Genomic DNA, 21346 nt, shown 5'->3' with positions numbered 1-21346 from the left:
TATTCTTGTGAAAATATACACAGAGAAGAGCATCGAATGCAAAACGCGGCACGACGCGAGGGAATTCTGACAATTGCTCGTAACTGGTTATTACCGATTGTGGCGAGAAACCGTTTCTCAATGATAATCGTAGGAAACCATTCGGAAATTTATTGCGAAATTGCTCTATCGATTTCGGATGGCATTCGGTGTCGATGAAAATGCTTGAAATGTGAGAACTAGATATGCGAAGATTATACACTACTGGTCGAATGTTTAGCAACGCTACATGGTTTGTACGATTGGAAAATTTAAGAGGTGATTGGTTTAAGATTCTGTTACCTTAGGTAATAATTACGTAAAGAAAGTAGAATCGATGTTTGCAGAATTAATTTTAAACTGATAACGGAATTATAAGGTACATTACACATAGGAATAGCTGAGAACGTGATTTCAAATTTTTGATTGATAGTGTATAATAGATAGTAGCAGATAGTACCTTTTTCTGTTTCTTTCTTCTGTTCTAAAGTTGGTTACTTCAAAGTCGATTTCAGGTAATAGATTCGTAAAATTAAAAAAGTAGAGTTAAAGAATTGCTAAGAAACGTCTTGGTGCATCTGCCAGATTCTGCCAGACGAATTAAACGTTATTGAACATTAAAATATAATTTGTTTTGAACATATTACGTTACCTAGCACAGCTGTTGTTTCCTTCGAATCATGGGATAGCGGAACGAACCTTGACGCATTTGAAGCTCAAAAGAATATTACAAATATCATGGAATCAAGTATTAGGTTCACATTATTGGTAGATTGATTTTACATTACTTAAAGATATATACACTTGAAAGGATATATATTTCGAATGAATAAACAACCAACTTGTATTGACAAAGTAATATTAATCCCTTAACCTACAAGTACGATGATCGGGCCAAACGTAAACATTACGGGCATAGCTCGTAGTAGATGATCGGGCCAAACGTAAATATTACGGGCATAGCCCGTAGTACGATGATCGAGCCAATATATAGTATATAATATAATATACAGGGTGGTTGGTAACTGGTGGTACAAGCGGAAAGGGGGTGATTCTACGCGAAAAAAGAAGTCGAAAATATAGAAAAAAAATTTTTCGTTTGAGGCTTTGTTTTCGAGAAAATCGACTTTGAATTTTCGCTCGGTACGCGTACGGTACGTTATAACGGATCTCACTGTAGATCGTTGTCTCGATGGAAAAATGAAAAAAAATTAAAAAAAAATTTTTATTCTATATTTTCGACTTCTTTTTTCGCGTAGAATCACCCCCTTTCCGTTTGTACCACCAGTTACCAACTACCCTGCATAATAGCTTGTTTACGTTTTCGGCCCAAAATTCTCGAACGTAAATCGTAGGTCAATCAGAATTCAAATAACTTGACTAATCTAAATAATGTTCGATCTTGAAAGAATCGGAAAAACGGAGGAACATGAACGTTCGAGGGAATAATTTAGGACCCCGATAGGTTTGGAATGCATCCTTTCCGGATCTTTGGCGAAACATTCCGCTATCGATCGGATCTCGACGGCATATACGCGTTGCTTAGCAGAGAGGTCGAGACGGAAAGAAGTCGATAACCATAAAGCCCACTCTCGCTTGGCACTCCACTTGCAATTAGAAATTAGCCGTCGGCAATTACGCGGATTAACGATAATTGGCATTACCGGCGCGACGTTTCCTTCGCGCCCCCGAATAATTACTTCCTACTAATGTCACAGCCTACGGTTATTCCTTCTAAATTACACATGGCCTGTCAAAAGGGCCGCAAGAATCCCAGTGTAAACAAAAATCAATTAAAAAGCAATATACCTGACAGTCAAACCCTTCTTCTCAATGTCTTACGTCTTTGAGCGCTTCACAGAATCAAAACAAGCTATTTTGAATTCGCCGCACGTTTGAAGTTATACGTATATCATAGCTAGGCATCATGGTCCATTTACAAGAATTACTATGGTAGTTAAAAGGATCGTATCTCCAAGAAATTTCATACATTTACGATGCGTAATTCTGGGAATTTGGATAAAATGTTGTTTTCCTTTGCGTCGTAGGTTTTGTCACGTATCTCTGATTTTGGTTTCTTTTCTATGAGTTTTGTACTTAAGTCGACCCGGTAGTTTCAATGTTCTGCAGATTCCTATTGCAGTTTTTCTTTACCTCAAGTACAATTCCAAAAGATATAATAAACATTCTTCTGAATAAATATATCTTTGAGTATACGAAAGAATAGTTCATTTCTTCAGAAAAATGAAACATAGTTATCTTCTTCTACTCTTAATAAACTCACCCGTGAAAAGTTACAAATTTGGAATTTTCCACATGAGACACGGACATTCCTTCGCTAGTATCGTGTATCTATCTTTCACAAAATATCCACCACGCGGCACTCGTAACACGCGAAACACGTCGATAAAATTTTCATTCATCTCCAATGAATTCAATCGTGATTTCCGCCCACGTGTCGCCTCGATGTAAATTGAAATTTTAATGATTCTGCGTGCTGGGACAGAAGAAAGGGGTTCGAGTAGCCGCAGCGGTCCCGTCAAAACAGCGAGCTAGTATCGAAGCGAGTTGAAGAGAGAAAGAGGAAGCTAGTAACCTGGCCTCTAAAAATACGTTTACGAGATCGTAACGCGGTTCGCCGCTTCTCTCGCGGGCTACAGTCAACTTCAACTCGCGCGTACAACACCATCCATAAGTATTTGTACGGTACTTGATACTATTCTATCAAAAGATTGATATTTCTCTTATAAATATTTTTAAAGTTATAGCTGACATACGATTTTTTTACTGTGAATGTCTTACCTCTCGCTATAACTGGAATCAAGTATTGTGTTTAACAGTTAATGGCTATCATGGTGTAAAATTTTACTGTGTACAAATTGTTGATGTCATATCATCATTCGGTAATGATATCATCGTAATTGGACACTCATAGTGTTTGCATGTTATGTGCAGTCTAACGAAACACGATTATCATAATCGTATTCGTAAAATTGAAAACGTATGTGGAATTTACACTTTCTCCAAAAAAGGAGGCGTCAAATGAAAGTACTTTATTCCACATTCTCGAATTATTTTCACGTGTTAAATAATCTCCTGTCTCTTGTCTATTTCTATCTAGTTCGGAGCAGACAAATTCCTCTATACAGTAGAATTCCATTTATATGAACGAGATTTTAGTTAATGTACGATTAATTGATCTTTTGCTGGTTGAATTCATTTATCTGAACCTGAGCTCTTATTGTATGAACAAAAGCTAGTAGATAGCGAGGATAATTGGCAAGCTCCTATTATATCAACTCCAATTATATAAACCGTTTGTCTCCCGACAAGTTTGGATAAATGGAATTCCACTGTATCTGACAAGTTCTCAAACTTGATTTCCTCGACGATGAAACCTCCAGTATAACTTGATTATGTTTGATCTCCGCGTTACCTTGGACCATAGAATCTCTTCTGACTCCAGCTGTATCACGAAATTAGTATCACGGTGACCTCCAACGTAATTTTATTATACTTGATCTTCGTGTTACCTTGAACCATGGCGTCTGTTATGACGTCAATTGTGCCACGAGTTTAGGTATACATTTGCGATGTTTTAGAAGCGTCCAAATACTTATGGACGATAGTGTACGTCGTGGTCTGCTACAACCATAAATCCCTCCCAGCGTTAGGTCTCACGTGTGAAATTGCCATTACGTTAGCGCGGTCCTACCGCAGCTGTCGTTCCTTGGAAGCTCAGCCTACCTCGGTATGCCGCGTGTCCTTCGTATTTCTCACGGTTGCTTAGGATTCGAAGATCGACGGGGGGCCTTTCGTATCGGACGACCGTGCCACGACCATCCTTTTTCGCGCGAAGTCCACCGCGTCGGAAGAGACAAAGAGGATATTCGTGCAATTTGTCAGGCGTCACGCGCGAATAAGTCGTAATATCGCCTGACGGCGGGCTGATTTTTCATTCAGGATCGCAATGGGTAAACTTTGTCGGCGGCGGTTTCTCTGTGATAGCGTTACGGGATCGTGCAGCGGTACCTTTTCTTCTTCATTCTGCTGAATTATTCCGCGGTATGACGAGGGAAATGGACGTTTCAAAGATAGGAAGTGTATGGGATATTGCATCTTTCAGGGAAGTTTATGACGCTTCGCAAGGTCGTTCTGACGATAAGTATATCGATAAAGTTGTGATGTGCTCCGGGCCATCTTGCGCGAGATATACTTTCGAGTGCAGAGAATAATCATTCTTTAAGTATTTGTAGGAAACAGTGGAAAATCCTGTAACGAGCCTTTTTGTATCCTGTGAAAAAGATTGTTTTTTTTCAATAATTAATAATATTATGGACACATCTTTCGATGGTTTTGCAAAGAGGATAGAATACAAAATTGGAGACCAATTTTATTGGAAGTGGAATTTCTTGCACAACGTGTACGCGTACGTGATAAGGATAAATCGATGTAGCATATTGCCAGTGTACCCTGAAGACGAAAACTGTATACTTCTTAAATTTTCTAAGCTTGAATAGAATCTTCAAAAAGTGATAAAAAGATAGCGAGTTTGATTTCTAGTATTTTGTTGAATTTTCTACGGTATCTTGACTAATGTATACACACTGTAACAGACTCTATAACGAATCATTTTTACATGCATCTCGGTACATCTAGATCTTTCTCACTTATTTGACCTCCAAAACACACTGTATCAATTTTCCACGGATTCATCGAGACGCACGCCCTGTGTTCACTCGTTGAGAAACTCGTTCGATCACTCGCCAACTGGAATTACACCCGAGACAGCTTATGCAGACGCAGCGCAATTCGCGGACAAGGAACTTATTCATATTTCTTCGTCGACACGATTTTTCCGCGTTGCCCTTGAAGTCGAGTTAGCCACACCGCTCCGACGTTTTATCGCGTCCGTCAGCGCAGCGAGCTCGCGGGACTGGCTAATGCGACTTGTGTCTAATGACGAGCGTGACTTTGATCGAAGTCACGCTACCTGGACGAATTCGTTACATCATACGTGCACGCGGAGAGAGAAATCGTTGCACAGTCGGCGTATAAGGAAGGGGAATAGCTGAACGTCAGCTGTGCAAGTAGGAACCGTGGTTAGACTGTCGGGTAGAACGTCGTGAATTCAGTGGAATCGAGTGAACGCACAATAGTCGGCAGTCTGTCATTCCTTCGTGCCGTGTCGTGCTCGCATCCTTCTTCGTCGACGTCCCGCCAAGATAAAAGCACGCGTTAAACCACCAGGATTTCATGTCGATTCGTTGGGACAAGGCGATTCCCATAAGGGCAGCATCGCCATGCCGGACAGCATTGTCATCAGGATCGTCTACGCACCGAAATACTCCAAGGTTCTTTATAGATGAAGACCACACGGGAGAAATATGATAAGTCTGTTTTTGGTGATTTTCCGGCTCCTACATCACTTGAAAAAGTATATTGTAAAAAAAAGTACGAAACAGTTGAAAAAAGGAATAATCCGATCGATTCGAAGCTTTTTAAAGATTAATGATAAACTCGTAATGTTTTGTGAGATAGGAATTTATGCTATTTTCGTTTAATTAATATTACTTTGCGTAATTAATATTCTTAACACGTTGCTTCCGTGTATTCGAGCACAAAGTGTGCATAAATCTCGTGTTTAATGTTTAACACGAACCGTGTAAGGTTAAGTTTGTTATTTTTGTATAAAATAGCCGATTGCACGAGTTAGTTTTTGTAAAAAGTGGCCGGTGAAACGTGTTAATTTTTGCGTAAAATAGCTGCTAGATAATGTGCTAATATTTTTTAAATTTGAGAGAGAGTAACAAAAACATGTATTTGATCGTAAAATCGAAAGAAAAGATAGTTTTCGTGTAGATTTAATTGTCAGCATATTGAATTCTAAAACAGTTCTTTTGTAAAGGATAGAAAATATGATTTATCATGTTTTTCAGTTGTGGACTTCATATAGCATCTATGAAGTAATGTGCTGAATTTAGGTAGTAAATCTAAAGTAACTTTTTTCGAGGCAAAAGTGGAATATAAAAGAAGAATATTGGTAGTAAAGCGAGCAGAGTGCTTCTTAGATATGTTTATCGGATAATTTTGGTTTATAAGAAATTTCATGCAGCGCAAACTGTAAGTTTTTTGTTCGGGAAAATAGGAATATAAATTGTGCGTATTGCTGGTGAAGTGAGCGAAGTGCTTCTTCAATGGGCTTCTTTGGAACATTTCGAGCAGAAGAAATTCCGCAAAAGGCGGTTTGCGAAACTAGGTTCCATACCTTGGAGGCAACTCTAGAATTATTTGTTTTTGGGGAAAATGCGATATGAAATGCGAATATTTGTAGCGAGCCGAGTATTCTCCTTGAGTCCTTTGTTTAGAATTCTGGATATGAAGAATTTTGTAGAAGGCAGTTTAGTAGAAATTAGGATTCGTGTATACCAAAGCCGTTTAAAAATTCTTTATTCTTAATAAAAAGGAAATCTGCGGCGTAAAACTAACCAGATGAACAAGTTTCTTCTTCGATCTTTTCTATAGGAAATTTTGGTGCGCAAGAACTTCATAAAAACTTCATAAAAAGCAGTGAAATTAAGTTCTATGCGCCTTATCTAATAAGGATAATTATTAAATGTGCACGTAAAGATCAATGATACTAATTAAGAATGCCCGTGTTTCAGATACAGACGTCCTTGTCGGCGACGGCACCTGCAAGGACGCCGGGCGTCGGCGCGGACGCGACGACGACAGGATCAGGAAAGGGTGGAGGTCGTGTTACAGAAGTAATGGAGCTTTGTTACGTCACCGAAAGAATCATTGCGCTCTGGTACAGGGAGGATGCGCAGGGCGTCCTTGAACATGCTACCGCACTTCTGCGAGGAAAACACGGTGATAATTATATGGTGAGCGGCGAGTAAACGGCTGCAGATTAATGGTCGCTTATCTGATATAACGTTTTTATTAAATAACAATACCTATTAAACGAAAATGATCCTAGGATAATTGACGTATTACCAGATAAATTCTATATACTCTCTAATTAGCGTTACAATTAGCGCGTTGCATGCTCTAAAACCTATATAACGCTAGATAATTATCAGTCGATTTTACACCGTTACACGATTACTACTCTATATTACTCGATATTTTATATACCTAAAAAGCTAATATTTCTTCACAATTCGTCCAATATCATTTATTTTATAAATATCTATCATTCTATTTTGAAAATCTCATTTTACCTGGATCCACTTGCATAATAATTTGCAAATTATAAATTAATGAATTGACATTGTACTTCGAACGTAATAATCATCTGGCTTGTAGTTCATAAAATTGGTTTATAGAACTTCATTTATTTTCTTATCAAACTTGTTATTGTTATACAGGAGAACTCATTAATCCTTTGAACTTGTAATAATAATATTAGGTCAACCATAAAAGAGCACACAGTATTTGCATTCGGTTATACCAGAGCATCTTGCAATATAACTACAACTTTCACACGTCTGTTCAAATTTCAGATATTCAATTTGTCATCGCCGGGTCGTACCGGGGAGCCAAATACCAGGGAAGCAGGATGGCCGCAGGGTCTGGCACCTAGTTTGGAAAGACTGTGCGCCCTATGCAAGGAGCTGGACTCCTGGCTGAACGGTGCTTCGAATCGCGTGGTCGTTCTCCACGCCAGGTGAGCCTTAATCCGTTCTTTTTTCTCCAACGACAAGAAGACGAATTGGCGCGGTTCGTAAAAAGTTGGAAGCTCATTCCACGCCTCTGTTCAGGGGAAGCAAAGAACGATTGGGTGTGGCTGTGTCTGCGTACATGAACTACAGTAGCATCTGCGGCGGACGTGATCAGGCGTTGGACAGGTTCGCTATGAGAAGATTCCTCGACGACAAAATTGGATCTCTGCAGGTTCCCTCGCATCGAAGGTAATCGCTACGGTGCATGACGATACTGCCTGTTGACGTTGAACGAGAAAGTAAACTTTATCGCCTCTTAGTCTTGAATAACTCAGATAATACCTGGATGAACGACATGCACAAGCGTGGCTGCTTCAGGAGCCACCTTATGACTGGTTAATTACGTTACTCTATAGCCGCTATTTCAAAGCATGCAAACCTGCTGTCTATATTTCGTCATAAACGCATAGACTTCGTTATATATCCTCAAAACGTTACGTAAAATTATTATATCATAGTTAATGCATGCACCATGTACGTTAGAGCGTTCGATTGTTCTTGAAATTGACGCAATTATTCTTTTCGTGAATTGCATACATTGTTTGGAGCGTGTGAATTGTGAGCGTCGGTTAATTGGATCGCTTGAAATCGAAAATTGATATCGCGAGAGGTTTCTGAAGATTGTGTAACGAAACTTGTTGGTGAAGGAGACCTCGAATGTTCATTTAGCCAATTTACATCATCGTTTTATCGGGATATTCGATCGCTGTGCAATTAATGAATTGGTAAAAGACACTGAATCTTTTCAAATTACTTTGATCATATTTCGTTGGATTCTAATGCGTATTTGATGAGCGTGTAAAAAGTTGAAGTTAAAAGCTTCCTATATAGTAACGGCAATAAAACAGTCGTATAAGTCCCGTAAATCTCGTGATAGACTACCACCAAGACCAATACATGTTCTTAGATATACTCATACTTATTCGATTGCGTGTAACTTAGCAGATATCAGGCTCGTCATGGACATCTTAAACATCGATCGTACAGATATAAGATATTACATGACGTTCTACGTTATTGTACTGTACGATTAAAAAATGGTCAAAATTGAATTAATTCTACACATTCATACTACATATACTTACATCAGAAATCTACATAGTACACTCATACAGTACAATTCTAAGTACAGTCTCTTTTGAAATATATCTATATGTCTTCCACATTTATTCGGTACGAAAAAGAAATTAGTTTCTTTTTTTCTCACAATAGGAGACTCGCCGTTTAAGCATAAGTTTTAAGTACAGTTTCTTTCGATATCCATGTAAAGAGGAGATGAAATTCTGAAAATTTTGGTGTTTTTCAACCACGAAATTCTTTCTTGCGCGTACTATCGGCTATGATATAAGACATCCACTTGCAGCACAATTTTTCTCCACAATTTTCAAATCCTTTCTAGTACCCATCCAGAAAGATTGGTTTCCTCAATTTTTTAATCTTTTTACAGCAGAAAATCTCTTCCTATAGAAGCTATCAACCATCCACTAACAGCACACAAACTACCGCCTCCGCATTGCTAAAAGCGCTTTAACGCGTGTCGGAAACGCCAAGTTACGACAGCATTTACATCAATGCCAGTCTATCCAATGAGAGACCTGGGGCCGCCTAAAAATCCGAGTAAAATAACCGCATAAACATAATTCCCGTAGGTAAACCTGTCAAGCTTGGCCATCTATTTGAGACAACGATCGGTACGCATTACCCGCTGTCGATCCTCGCTACCCTTCGCGTTTAGTTCCCGCCGTGTGACGCTTACGCTGATGATCGTAATGATGGCCCGTCGAATGTGGTGTCCTTATACGTGAAACATTCCTCCAGGCGTCGCGGCGGTTGTGCTTTGCTCGTGGTCTTTCGCCTTCCTCGTTCCGCCTCGATCTTGCATCCCTGAACGATCGAGTTTCCCCATTAATTCCACGAGCGGCGAGCATTAGCATGTCGTTAGCGTAGCCGCACACCCGCGAACGTATGAATCCATTATCGAGGGTCGAGAGAAGCACCAGGCTAGCTGGCTCATTCGAGACGTGTGTAACGCGGCGTTCAAAGCACCTTAGGTGCCACCAAGGGAACAGGTTTTTTTTCGAACCCGGAGGGGATCGACCAGAGACAGAGATCGTATCTGCTTCGTTACGGACGACACGCGGGAATTCGTGAGAGATCCCGCGAAATTACGGTCATGAACGCTCACGACGCTGCATAATCGACAGGTACCACAGAACAGGGTTCGTTTGGACCTGATCAACTCTTCCGTGTTTGCCGTGTGTATTACAAGTGGGACTATTAATCGATCTCTCCGCGCGACGAACGTCTCTTATCACATTGTTGACGGTATACCGTGAAACAAATTTTTGGCACTTTAATAAATAGACAGTGGATTTTTATGCGTTTAGTATAACGAAAGTGCAAAAATCAGGAGAATGCGTATAGGATAACGAAAACATATGAAATAACCATTTCTTTCGTTCCCATTTTTTCCCATTTTTTTCGCTCTATTCATAAAAATATGGAACGTGGAGATAAACAAGATAAATAAATCGTTAGTAATTTAAATTTTAAATATATTCCTAGAAAATATGTCAACGTTTATGAAACGAGGAACGTCGAGTCACGTCTCCTGTCTGTAACGAAAAAAGATTCAGAACGTCGATCACGTTGCCCCTTCTGAATGTATAAAAAATTGAAAACATCGGTTCACGTCTCCCGTCAATAATCTGTTACGAGCCATCCAGGAGGCATTTCGTTTAGCTTGAATCGCGCGCGGAGGTCCCGTTTATGGTCCTGTTTATCGAAAGTTTTTCGCGGCACTCGTTTGATACAGTCGCACGGTAAAAGGCCACGCGAGAAGTAGAAAAGTCCATTCGTGGTCAGACACTAATTAGCACGCGAGTGTCACAGTCGGAGACGCTACAATACTTTCGCACGGTGCGTTACGAGTTGTAACTTACGACAGCAGCCAAATACGGGCCGCGCTCGTGTGAAGTGGAATCGGCCATACGTGGTCGGACATGAATTATTATCGGAACGGTCGCGATTCGATCCATTCTTTTTGCTCCCTCGAGTGTTTCGTGATGGAAACGTTTCTGCTGTTGTTGTTTTACCGAGTATTGTTTTACCGATGAGACTGTATTGTAAAAAATAAGGAGGCTAGCTTCACCTTGACCTATGTTGTGGATATAACACGCCTGGGAAGCACTATTGAAGTGGTAATTGCTGGATCGTGTCGCCTGTCGTAATGTTTCCATTATGAAATTTTAGAACACGCTAGTCACTGCCTTTTAATGTTTCCCTGTGGTAAAAATTGGTCATGTTAGATGGAAATCGCTGAATTAATAACACTTTCGTTGTGAATATTTCTGCGAAAAAATAGTCGCATAATACGGTTAATGGTAGTTATGTCAGTTCATATATACCGTATAATGTTAATGCCAGCTAAAAGTTTGCATTCGCTGCGTGTTTTGTAGAGCATATGAATAAAAAAAATGGCTCACATTAATATTCTGAAAATATTTTTAAATATTGACATTTGCTGCATTAATTGCAAATTAATATGAAAAGTAGGGAATGCAGTATATTTAACAAAATAAATATTGCGTTTCGAGCGATTATAATCTACTCAGTAGTTGAGTGAAATTCCCTCGTGATGGGAAATAGCAATCATTCACAGTAGTGAAATGGTTAGAAAAACTACATAAGAATTTCTACGGTTCTTTCTCGCAGGTACATCAAGTATTTCAGCGGACTTCTGTCAGGTTCCTTGAGGATCAGTCAATCTCCACTTTATTTAACGCATCTCACCGTTCTGGGCGTTCCACTCTTCGAGCCTACAGGTTGCCGAGCATTCCTCAAGGTCTACGAAGGCCTGACACCAGTCTACACCTCGGATCTCTATTCCGTTACAAACGCTCGCGAGTTCACCGTAAATCTCGGAGGTCTTCGTCTTAGGGGAGACATTCTGGTGAAATGTTACCACAGGGTGTATTCGAAGCAGAGCCGGGAAGTGATGTTCTCCCTGCAGGTAAGACGAAAACGAGCGACAACTTTCCCAATTAAACTGAATTGACAGATTCAAATGTGCACTCGACAAGAAATCCTGCCAGCGAACTATGTTTGACTAATGTACATAAACCCATTTCCATTCTCATCTCTTCCTGCAAACGATACTACGTGAATTACTGTTGGTACTGTTACCAACTAACCACGTCGCGGTCGAAATCACTTCCCATAAACTTCTCCAATTCTAATCACGTTCATTCGGTCGCTGTCGAAGAACGTAATTAGATCGTATCACTTTTCCTGACAACTATGAGCTATGTTGAGCGTTCAAATCATCAAAGAACGAAGTAATGCTCCGTTAATCGGCCAACGCTGTCTTCGATTGTATTTGAAACTGATACGGTAAAGACGCTCGGCTCTTTAGCAACGGTTTACCAAATGATAATAACGGATATTAGGGAATTGAGAAGATACCACTTAATTGGAAGTTATAGATTTTGCAATTTTACAATATTACAGTTTTACGATGTTACACTTTCTAGATTTTCGAATTTTATGTCCAGTGGGATAATTGATAGGATGTCCTGTCGTGTGTAACATTTTCTTTAATTCCAAACATTTTATTATCACGAGGATTTTCTTAACGCTAGTAACTTGTAATCTATGACTTGTCAAAATTTCACTAATGTTAGTCTGATTGTGCGAAAAGGCGCTAGTATGTACATTATACCTACAGTTGACAAAGAAGAAACATATGCACAACTTTCTACGAATATGATAACTGAACAGATAAAGTCCTAATCCCTGGTAAATTTTATCGAATTTACTTCCTATCTAAACTATCTTAAAAACCATCGCTGTCATCTCGATAAAACGAATTCTTGATTCCACTCAGTTCCATACCTGTGTAATAACGGAGAACGTGGTGTCGTTCCCTCGATCGGAACTGGACGTGGCTTGCGACGACCCACGATGTCCTCCGGACAGCGTGGTGACTTTGTACTTCGCCACCGACGCCAAGCGTCAAGATGGGCCCATACCGGCGCCAACGCCAGCAGTACCGCATGCATCCGCTCATAATGATCCCATCCTGCACTGGGACAGCTACACGAATCTCGAAATCAGTGACGATGGTGAGTGATCGTTCAGCTCCTTTTTATTATTCCGTCGCTGTCCACCGTGAGACGAAAAAAGGGTTGCTGAGTTACGACGAAGGAATTTCAAGAAGTCTATGGCTGATTAACTATCCTTTAGTAGAGACGAGGCAGTTCGCGTGAAACGATGCACTCGATTAAGTTAGATTAGAGTAGATTACAACGCGACCAAACCAATTTAGCGCAATTGCTGTTGCGTTAGATCGGGTTACTTAGGAGGTCACTGACGAGGTTACGGAAAAAATGCTCGTAGGTGAACTAGAAGAAAGGCTGTCGAATAGAGACAAAGAATTAGTGGGTGTCGGGGGCTTTCACTACATACTACGGTTTATGACATCATTTGGACAGTTGCAGAGCTCGTGAAAAAGAAAAAAACGATTTTTGTCCACGTTTGTCGTTCTCCAGGAAAATGACGAAAAATTATACCATCTTTAATTTCTTAATGCATCTATAATGCATCTATAATTATTCTAAACCTATCTATGCCTCTTCGAAAGATGAATTACGCCAAGGGCGTAGTAAAGTATGATTGACACGCATAGTTTCAATATAATATTTCTCACCGTCTTGCAAATTCAGTCTCCATGTAAACGACAAGCACGTCCGCGCCAAACACGTACAACAATTTTTGTATCTGCTGAGAGAAGTGTTTCGCAGCATCATGCAAATCTTTAGAATATTCATAGATTACCCAAGATCATTACGAACCATAACAGCAGGTTTGTTCCTCGCGATAGTGATATTCGTGTTTGTTGATGTTGGTGGTCTAAACAGTAACTGACTCACCTAAAGGTAGTTCTAAGCTAAATCCCTCGAATGTAAATTAGAGGCACGATGTTGCTTATGAGAATCTGAATGTGAGACTATTAGGAGGATTAACGTAACGTTTGGAATAACGGTACTGGTAACTGTCAAGCTTTTTGGCTGATGTTTCTGCACCAGTTCGGAAGTAGACGGAGGTGATAACGTCACGACGCGTCGCGCGATTAATTAACTGATAGGCCAAAACTCGCGGGCCGTAATTCAACTGACGAAACTCATCGTCCGGGGACTAATTCGCGCTAATTTTCGTCCTGATAGTAGCCAATTAACCTCGATCTGTCGGTGAGAGGCTGTCAGAAATACAACTTGGCTCCGACAAGGGAGAAAGAAAACGGGGGTTTCAGGTAAGAGAAGGGAAACGAGCGGACAGAAACGAAAACTTAGTGGTTAATGCAAGTGTATTTAAACTGGCTGACTAACGTGGCCGGAAATACGTCCTGCCTGGCGGAGGTAAAATGCCGGTTTATCATGACGACACGCCGTTCGTCTGGAAATAGATCAAAGGTCGAAACTAAGAAACTAACAAAGACTGGGCATAACGACCAAGGTTCATAACGGAATAAGTTTCTTCTGTGCGTTTGATTTCTTTCCATCATCGTAGATGATCTCATTATTTTTACAAGAACGGTAAGAAGATTTGCATAATACACGTAAGCCAACGATTACTTTCCTCTGGCTTCGCTTATCTACCTGACGATCGCGCGATTTAAAGTGTTCCAAAGACTGGAGTACGTTACGCAATGAAATCTTGAAAATTTGCAAAATTTTAATTCCATGATCTGAAAATTTATACATTTAAAAGTTGAAAAATCTGTTAAATTGCCATGTTAGAACATTTAAGCGCGGGAACTTCAATAATTTGCAAACTTGAGCATTGAGAAATTAAAAAATTCAAAAATATGAGCATTGACGTATTTGAAACTTTGATGATGTGAACATTGGAGTATTTAAAGATTCAGAAATTGTATTTTTAGAAGATCAAAAGATTCGAACTTTGAGCATGAGAAAATGAAGAGAATTAGAAATAGAAACCCTCGGAAATTAAAGGATTTGAAAGTCAGTTACCTTGATAAATTGAAACCTATACACTTGGAGTCTTGAAAATGGAAATTTTAGAACTTTTCCCAGCGACGCGTTGGAAGGTGAAACGAGTTCGAAGCAGAGATTACGGATTTCGTCAACACGAACTGCGGTAATAGGAACGAATCCTGAAGCCGAGTCCGATTTCCACAGCCCAAATTCCGACCTACGTTAAACGGAACGAAACGAATCATCGCCCACGCTACTCCTACCCCAGTTCACCGAACCATTTCGAATATTCGGGACGGTTACGTCACGGCGATGCGTCTGTCAAGCGCTGGGGAAAAGAAACGGGACGAGGTGAAACGGGAGACGACTCCGATTCAATTCGTTTCGTTAACGATCAGCCCATGCTTCCAATAAAGCTGTGACCTAAATTGTTAGCGATGGTTATATCGATGTGGTTCGTTTACGAGAACTGAGAATAAAACGAATAGTAAAAGTAGAAAGGACAGGATAACCGACGAAGGAGGAGAATTTAAACTAAACCACCGATATAAAGGTGAATTTATACTTTTATAGTTTGGACGTGTAACACATTTGGATGATTCATTCGCGATGAATGTAAATGATGAAGAACTATTTATATCAGTTTAATGGTCGAATTTGCTTCATAGTTTTCAGTATGTCAGCGACTGAACTAACGAGTGTCGTTTACTACTGTTCGCTTGTTATTGGACAGGTTTCGATTTATCATTCGTTTTACTACGAATGAGTCATCCATTTGTCTCATCAAAAATAAAGTTCGACTATTTCGTTCGTTACTACGCTACTGGTTACCTTGCATGTTCACTTTGGATACAGCAGAAATTTGAATATCTTCAATACAAATGGAGATGATCTTTCGGCATGAGTGAAAATATTGTAAAGTATAAAGTATGAATTCACCTTGTTATTATTTACGATAACGACGAAACACCTGCTTTTTGATGAAAAACGTTAGCATCACGAAAAAATCAATTTTGCCACGTGATAACTATTCAATTCTGAGGAAGAAAAATGTAGACGTTTGGTCTCTGTCATGCTAGGGAATCGATTATATTGGTTTCATTTTCGGGCTGTATCTGTATTTCGTCAATCTGATGCGGATTTTCTTCCTGTTATTGACGTGCCGTGTCACACTGTCAACAGTTTTTCATTTCGCTGTTGTCTCTGATATTGTGTATCGAAATGGGTCTTCGATAAATGCACCTGATTGCAAACGGTTCTTTTATATTCCACCCGTAATTGAAACCGCATACCAGTCGAGCCGCGTATATCGTAAATTCATGAATTTCCGCGATAACAGTTTATCGCTATTTTTTACATGGAAATCTTGCGGTTTACTAACTTTCCCACTCGCCACTTTATCGGACAGAAGAGCGATATATTAACCTTCCCGCATTCTTTGGGTCATTTCCTATCGAATCGTATTTTTTGCCTTTAAAAAATGTCTAAGTTAGCAGAAAATAAGAAAGAGTTGTTGCTATCGATATGTAGAAACTATAGCGGAAGAACACGATAAGCGACACTTTCTATTTTTGTAGAGGTATGCAGTTTGAAAATTTGATATGTCGTCAGTTCTCTGTTATCAAAATTTTCTTCTCAATTGATTTCAAAGCTGAACAAATTTCGTCATTCTACCTACAGTGTTAACAACGTTGCTCGTTAATATTAAAATATTGCTTACTTTAATAATTTCATTTTCAATTATGTCCCCCGTTGAATCATAAAGCGACATTAAAATTAATGAAAGTGCTTGTCATGTTTTTCTCCTGCGATCCTCGTATGTGATTACTCGTTTCAATTTTATGTTGAATATATTCTTAAAACGTTAAAAATCATTTTCTACGTGGAAACGAAGGTCAGATTGAGACATGACAATTGAAAGATCGCGACAAGATAAAAACAGTAAGGTAGGAGATTTGTTATCGTATGGATATTTGTTTACGCAATTTACTAGGAAGTATAATGAACCTCGAGGTTGGACCTTGAGAAATAAAATAGGAAATGTTACGCGAACCTACACGGTGCACCCACGCGATGGAAAATAAGATTCCAAGAGCGCCGTTTCTCGCTTTACAAACGATCGACTTTAACGACCCGATGAGCTACGTGATCTATGAGCCAACGCGGAAAGCTTTCCAAGTTCTTTCTCTGTCAAGATGGAAGACTGAGATACTTTATAAATGTTTGTAACTTCCGGGACACTTCTTTCTCGATGATTTTCCTTCGTCTAATTTTAAACATTCTACGTAATATTACGTGGAACATTTATTTTTGATATTTATTATTTCTTTAAATATCATTTCGCAGTATGTTAAACCATAAATATCATCCCATATGTCCCATTTTTTATCTTTCGTTTCGGTTTCTTTCGTCTGTGAAACTCAAAACTTCCGGAATATTTTGGATTCGATGACTTTTTGTAAATTTTATGTGTACTGAAAATAGAAAATATTTTCAAATACCCTTACTTTCTAAAACAGTTTTTTTTCTTAATCAAAATTGTGTATACATTTCATTTTCATAGTATCAATTTCTTGTATCGCGCGAAAGTACTATACGTTACAAAACTTAATACACTTGAACCAGATTTATAATTATTTTATTATTTTATTATTTTGATATACGTTATCTTTTTAAAAGTCATTCTATGGTGTTTGAAACCACAAACAACTTTTCTGTTCGATTAAAACATTTATGAAGATTAGATACAGTTCATTTTGTTGAGATGCCCTTGGTAGCGGGATAAAGAACTTTATTACAATACATCTGCTCTATCGGCTTTGTTCCACGATGGAGTGGGAAAACAGGGCAAGGGAGTAAAGCGAGATCGAGTCTTATGGCAACGTGGAAATCTAAAATTAAGAGCACGCCCCTTGAATCAAGTGGCACCGGCAGAAAATAACCGTGCTCTTTGGAGCAGTGTTTTTCGCACCGCGGGCGATTATTACGTTTGTCCCCTTTCATTTCCGTTCTCGTTGATCCCTTATCTCCAGCCATTCTTATTCATTCCTTTCAGCCTTATCGTAATCTGTTTGAATTTCTTAATAATACCAAAAGAATCAAACAGTTAGAGAGATTCGATTAAGATATTATAGTAGCCTATGGTCAAATACCAAGCTGTATATGTATAGAAATATTTGCACAGTTTTCTAACAATTTTAAGTACTTTCTAAAGAGTTCTAATATTTATTTTAGCTCGTTTTTTACTCTTGAAATTTCTGTTAACTCATTCTTTTAAACTAATTTTTTATATTTAAATCTTCTCTTTCATTTAGTCTGTTTCCATTTAGTCTGTTTATAATTTCTGCAATTTCCTTCTTTTTTCTTTTTTTTTGTTGTTCTTTCACCGTTGAAATTTTTTCTCTCGCACTATTTTTTCATTTGGTACTTTCTTTCTAATGCCCTTGAACTAATCCATATTGCTTAAATTTCTTTTACTGCACATCTACCGATCTTTTTATCTTTAGACTCTTCCCATTTTTATATCATCACGCAGTTACTTTTATCGCTGGAATTCCGTCTTTGATGTCTTGCAATACTTTTTATTATTGAAACTCCTTGCCTAGTGTCTTCCCACGGAGCTTCTGTATGTCTGAAGCTCTTCTTTTATTGGTCAAATTTCTTTCTCGAAATAAAGACATCTTCGTAGCTCTCTCTTTCTCTACCCTGTTACCCGTTGTCAAAGGGAAACTCCTAGAGTGATAGATATTAATTTTCATCACTAATCTGGAATGAAATACTGCGAAGTAATTATAATAGTCGCAAGGAGCGATTTCGAAGGAAAAGATCCACTAACGGTAATTGGTTGATCATAGATCGAGCAGCGTCCACATTTATTTAATCAACCAAAATGCAGTTATTAATAGAATAGAGTAATAGAGTAGATACTTTAATAGTCACAGAAAAATCAAAGACTTAGAAAAATTGGATTTTGAATTTCCATGAAACATCCATTGTCACCGCTCTTTCCATAAATCCTGATAAATAATAATTAAACTTGGAATAGCTGATTGTCAAGAAGAACATTGCCGTACCTTTACATATAATGATCATACAATGATCGCAAATTTTGACTCGTAGGTTTCGTACGTTGCCAATAATGCAACACATTATTTGTCTAATACCAACGAATCACTTAATAATTAAATTATAAATAGTTAGATTAATAAATTATGACTGCATAAAGTATGATCTCGCTATCCTTGGTGCAGCTAATTGATGCATTAATATACAACATTACTATCATAGAGGTACTATACTTGCCATTAGCTGAACGATTTTAATTCAGAATATTTCCTCGTTTTACTATCTCGTTACTTTCTAGGCTTCTATTCAACATCAAAATATTTCTAGCGTAACTCAAGATCATTTCCTGGCCATATCCTATCCTCTCAATTCTGCCTTTTTAAAGGAATATACGAGAAACGAAACGGTCGTTAAATTTCTTTCGCTCGAACAGTTTACCACGAATTTATAGAAAAGCACTTGCCCCTGCGACTGTTTCCTCACGATAAACTTACAACGAGTATAAGAGAAAAATAGAAACGAACGAGAAACATAGAATGAACGATTCTCATAACTTTTCACGGAAATATTGGGACACTTACGGATACCTTTTGTGAATATATCGTGCATTATATACATGTTACGAAATACATTGGCATTTCCTCGCCGTTATAATGAGATCCAACTATTATGAATACACCGATAAAGTTTAGAACAAATCTAAATATAAGAGCTACAAGATGTTGCAATCACGTATTTCGCGAAGGTCGCTAAAGTATTTAAACAGTCAATTGTTCGGTGCAATAATGAACCTCGATATTGAGTGAAACCATTTTCAATTACAAAAGCTGAGTAGGAAGAGCAACAAGCATCTCAGAAGTTAATTCTTGAAGAGTGAAGGAAATGTGAAGAACGTAGAAGGTGGTTTCGATGGTGGGGAGTGTGTCGGTTTATTCTTGGCGTCGAGACGCGTCGGGACGAGACGAAGCTTAATAGTTTTCGCGCGATTCTACGTGGAGGCAGGAACCTCCGAGCGGTTTCTGATTTTCCAGCAGCCAATTGTACGCGTGATTTTGTTTATATTATTCCAACCTTCTTGGTGGCTCGGTTCCTTTCCATTTATGTATCCACAATCTATCGGTGCAATTCGATCGCAGTTTCGACCTGAGATCAGAACGCGATTGTCAAGTACGTGGTGAATATACGACGCAGTGGAAAAGTTTTGGCAATCGGAGAACGTATTTTGTAAGTGACAAACAAACTTGTTTTTAATATTACAAATTATTAGCTGGTTAGTCGAATAAAAAGAGTAGTTTTTTTAGATTCCGATATTCCGTTTATTACTTTCTGTGTCGAATACATTTACGTACTTTCTTAGGATACTTAGCTTATTTTAGTTAATTACAAAGAAGCAATCTTTATTTAATGTAATTTTATAACTCTGTATATTCTGCTTATTTCAATAGAAGTTTCAATATCAAAAATACCAGAATAGACAAAATAACCAATTTGTAATTTTTCATGGAAATGTAATACCTATGAAATAATTCGTTTTTTAGGATTTTAATGATCTTTTTACCTTCTCCTTGAATGATATACTTCTCTTTTTTTTTCATCTCGTCGATACAAATTAATTAACTTTGTTTAATTAATTATAAATAATTAATTAAATATATAAATAAATAATTAATTAACTTTGTTAATTCCACTGAAAAATACAAATATTCAATAACCATAACTTCCTAATCTAACATTCGCATATTAAAACTCACCCCATGTATATTTCCACCGACAGTTGAGTAATGCGCTCGTTTATTCCAATGGAATCCATACACAGTGCGCTCACGAGGAGAAAAGCGCGGACAGAATAGAGACTTCTTATCCAAAATTGGTAAATCAGCTTGTCACTGCTACTCTCGCTCCAAGAAACAACACGGACCAGTGGAAAGGCCGTTCTCGGAAAGGCCGTTTGTAATCTTTGGAAAAAGGGACCGTAGATGGAAGTGACCACGAATGTGGACAACTTCCGTCCGCGGAGCGAAAGATTTCACCGGCGTTCAAACGCCGGCAATGGACATGGATATTGTCAAGCGGAATGTCATAATTATGCCGCTTTCTTCGCCGATTTCTAGTCCAGCATCGTTTGACCATTTACGCGGGTTCAAGCGATATCGATGCTTTCAAAGAAACGATCTCTCCTTCGGGTTGTCTCTCGTGAGGTCCCTTTCAATTTGTTGTTGCACGCTCGACGATGCAGTCCTGACCTTTGCCTTGCATCGAGGCCACAGCCATATCGTGAACCTCGTACGTTATACGGTTTGTTGGATATATTAATTCTTAGTCGTTAGTGACTCACAATTTAAGGATTATTTTTATAGGAACCTTGTGAAAGATTAATCGAGTAGAGTTTCTTTGGAAAAATTATTTTCTTGTTCTTGTATTTGGCGAATAGATTCTTTAGAAGGATATTTAATTTTCGGTGTAAAATTAAGTGTAATCAACAACCTGTAACTTCTCAAATAAATTATCGTAAAAGAGGTGATTTGCAAAAAAGAAGATATC

The 21346-nt window shown here is 38.5% G+C and overlaps 1 protein-coding gene across 6 annotated transcripts in view; it reads left to right on the top strand.

The window, feature by feature from the left end:
* The window catches only part of LOC126872317 (tensin-1), a 181424-nt gene that overhangs the window by 128917 nt on the left and 31161 nt on the right, over nucleotides 1–21346 (top strand). Inside the window, exons 1-6 of one of the 6 annotated variants that reach the window (XM_050632114.1) lie at nucleotides 5171–5372; nucleotides 6684–6905; nucleotides 7527–7690; nucleotides 7785–7934; nucleotides 11460–11757; nucleotides 12631–12868. In XM_050632114.1, coding sequence (XP_050488071.1) covers nucleotides 5322–5372; nucleotides 6684–6905; nucleotides 7527–7690; nucleotides 7785–7934; nucleotides 11460–11757; nucleotides 12631–12868 — 1123 coding nt within the window. In that variant the 5' untranslated portion in view covers nucleotides 5171–5321. The other 5 variants (XM_050632119.1, XM_050632117.1, XM_050632116.1 and 2 more) reach the window with 5 other exon arrangements.

The sequence above is a fragment of the Bombus huntii genome, chromosome 13 (assembly GCF_024542735.1).
Source record: "Bombus huntii isolate Logan2020A chromosome 13, iyBomHunt1.1, whole genome shotgun sequence".
Taxonomy (NCBI): Eukaryota; Metazoa; Arthropoda; class Insecta; order Hymenoptera; family Apidae; genus Bombus; species Bombus huntii.
Note: the sequence above shows the minus strand (reverse complement) of the source record. Positions and strands in the feature narration are given on the sequence as shown.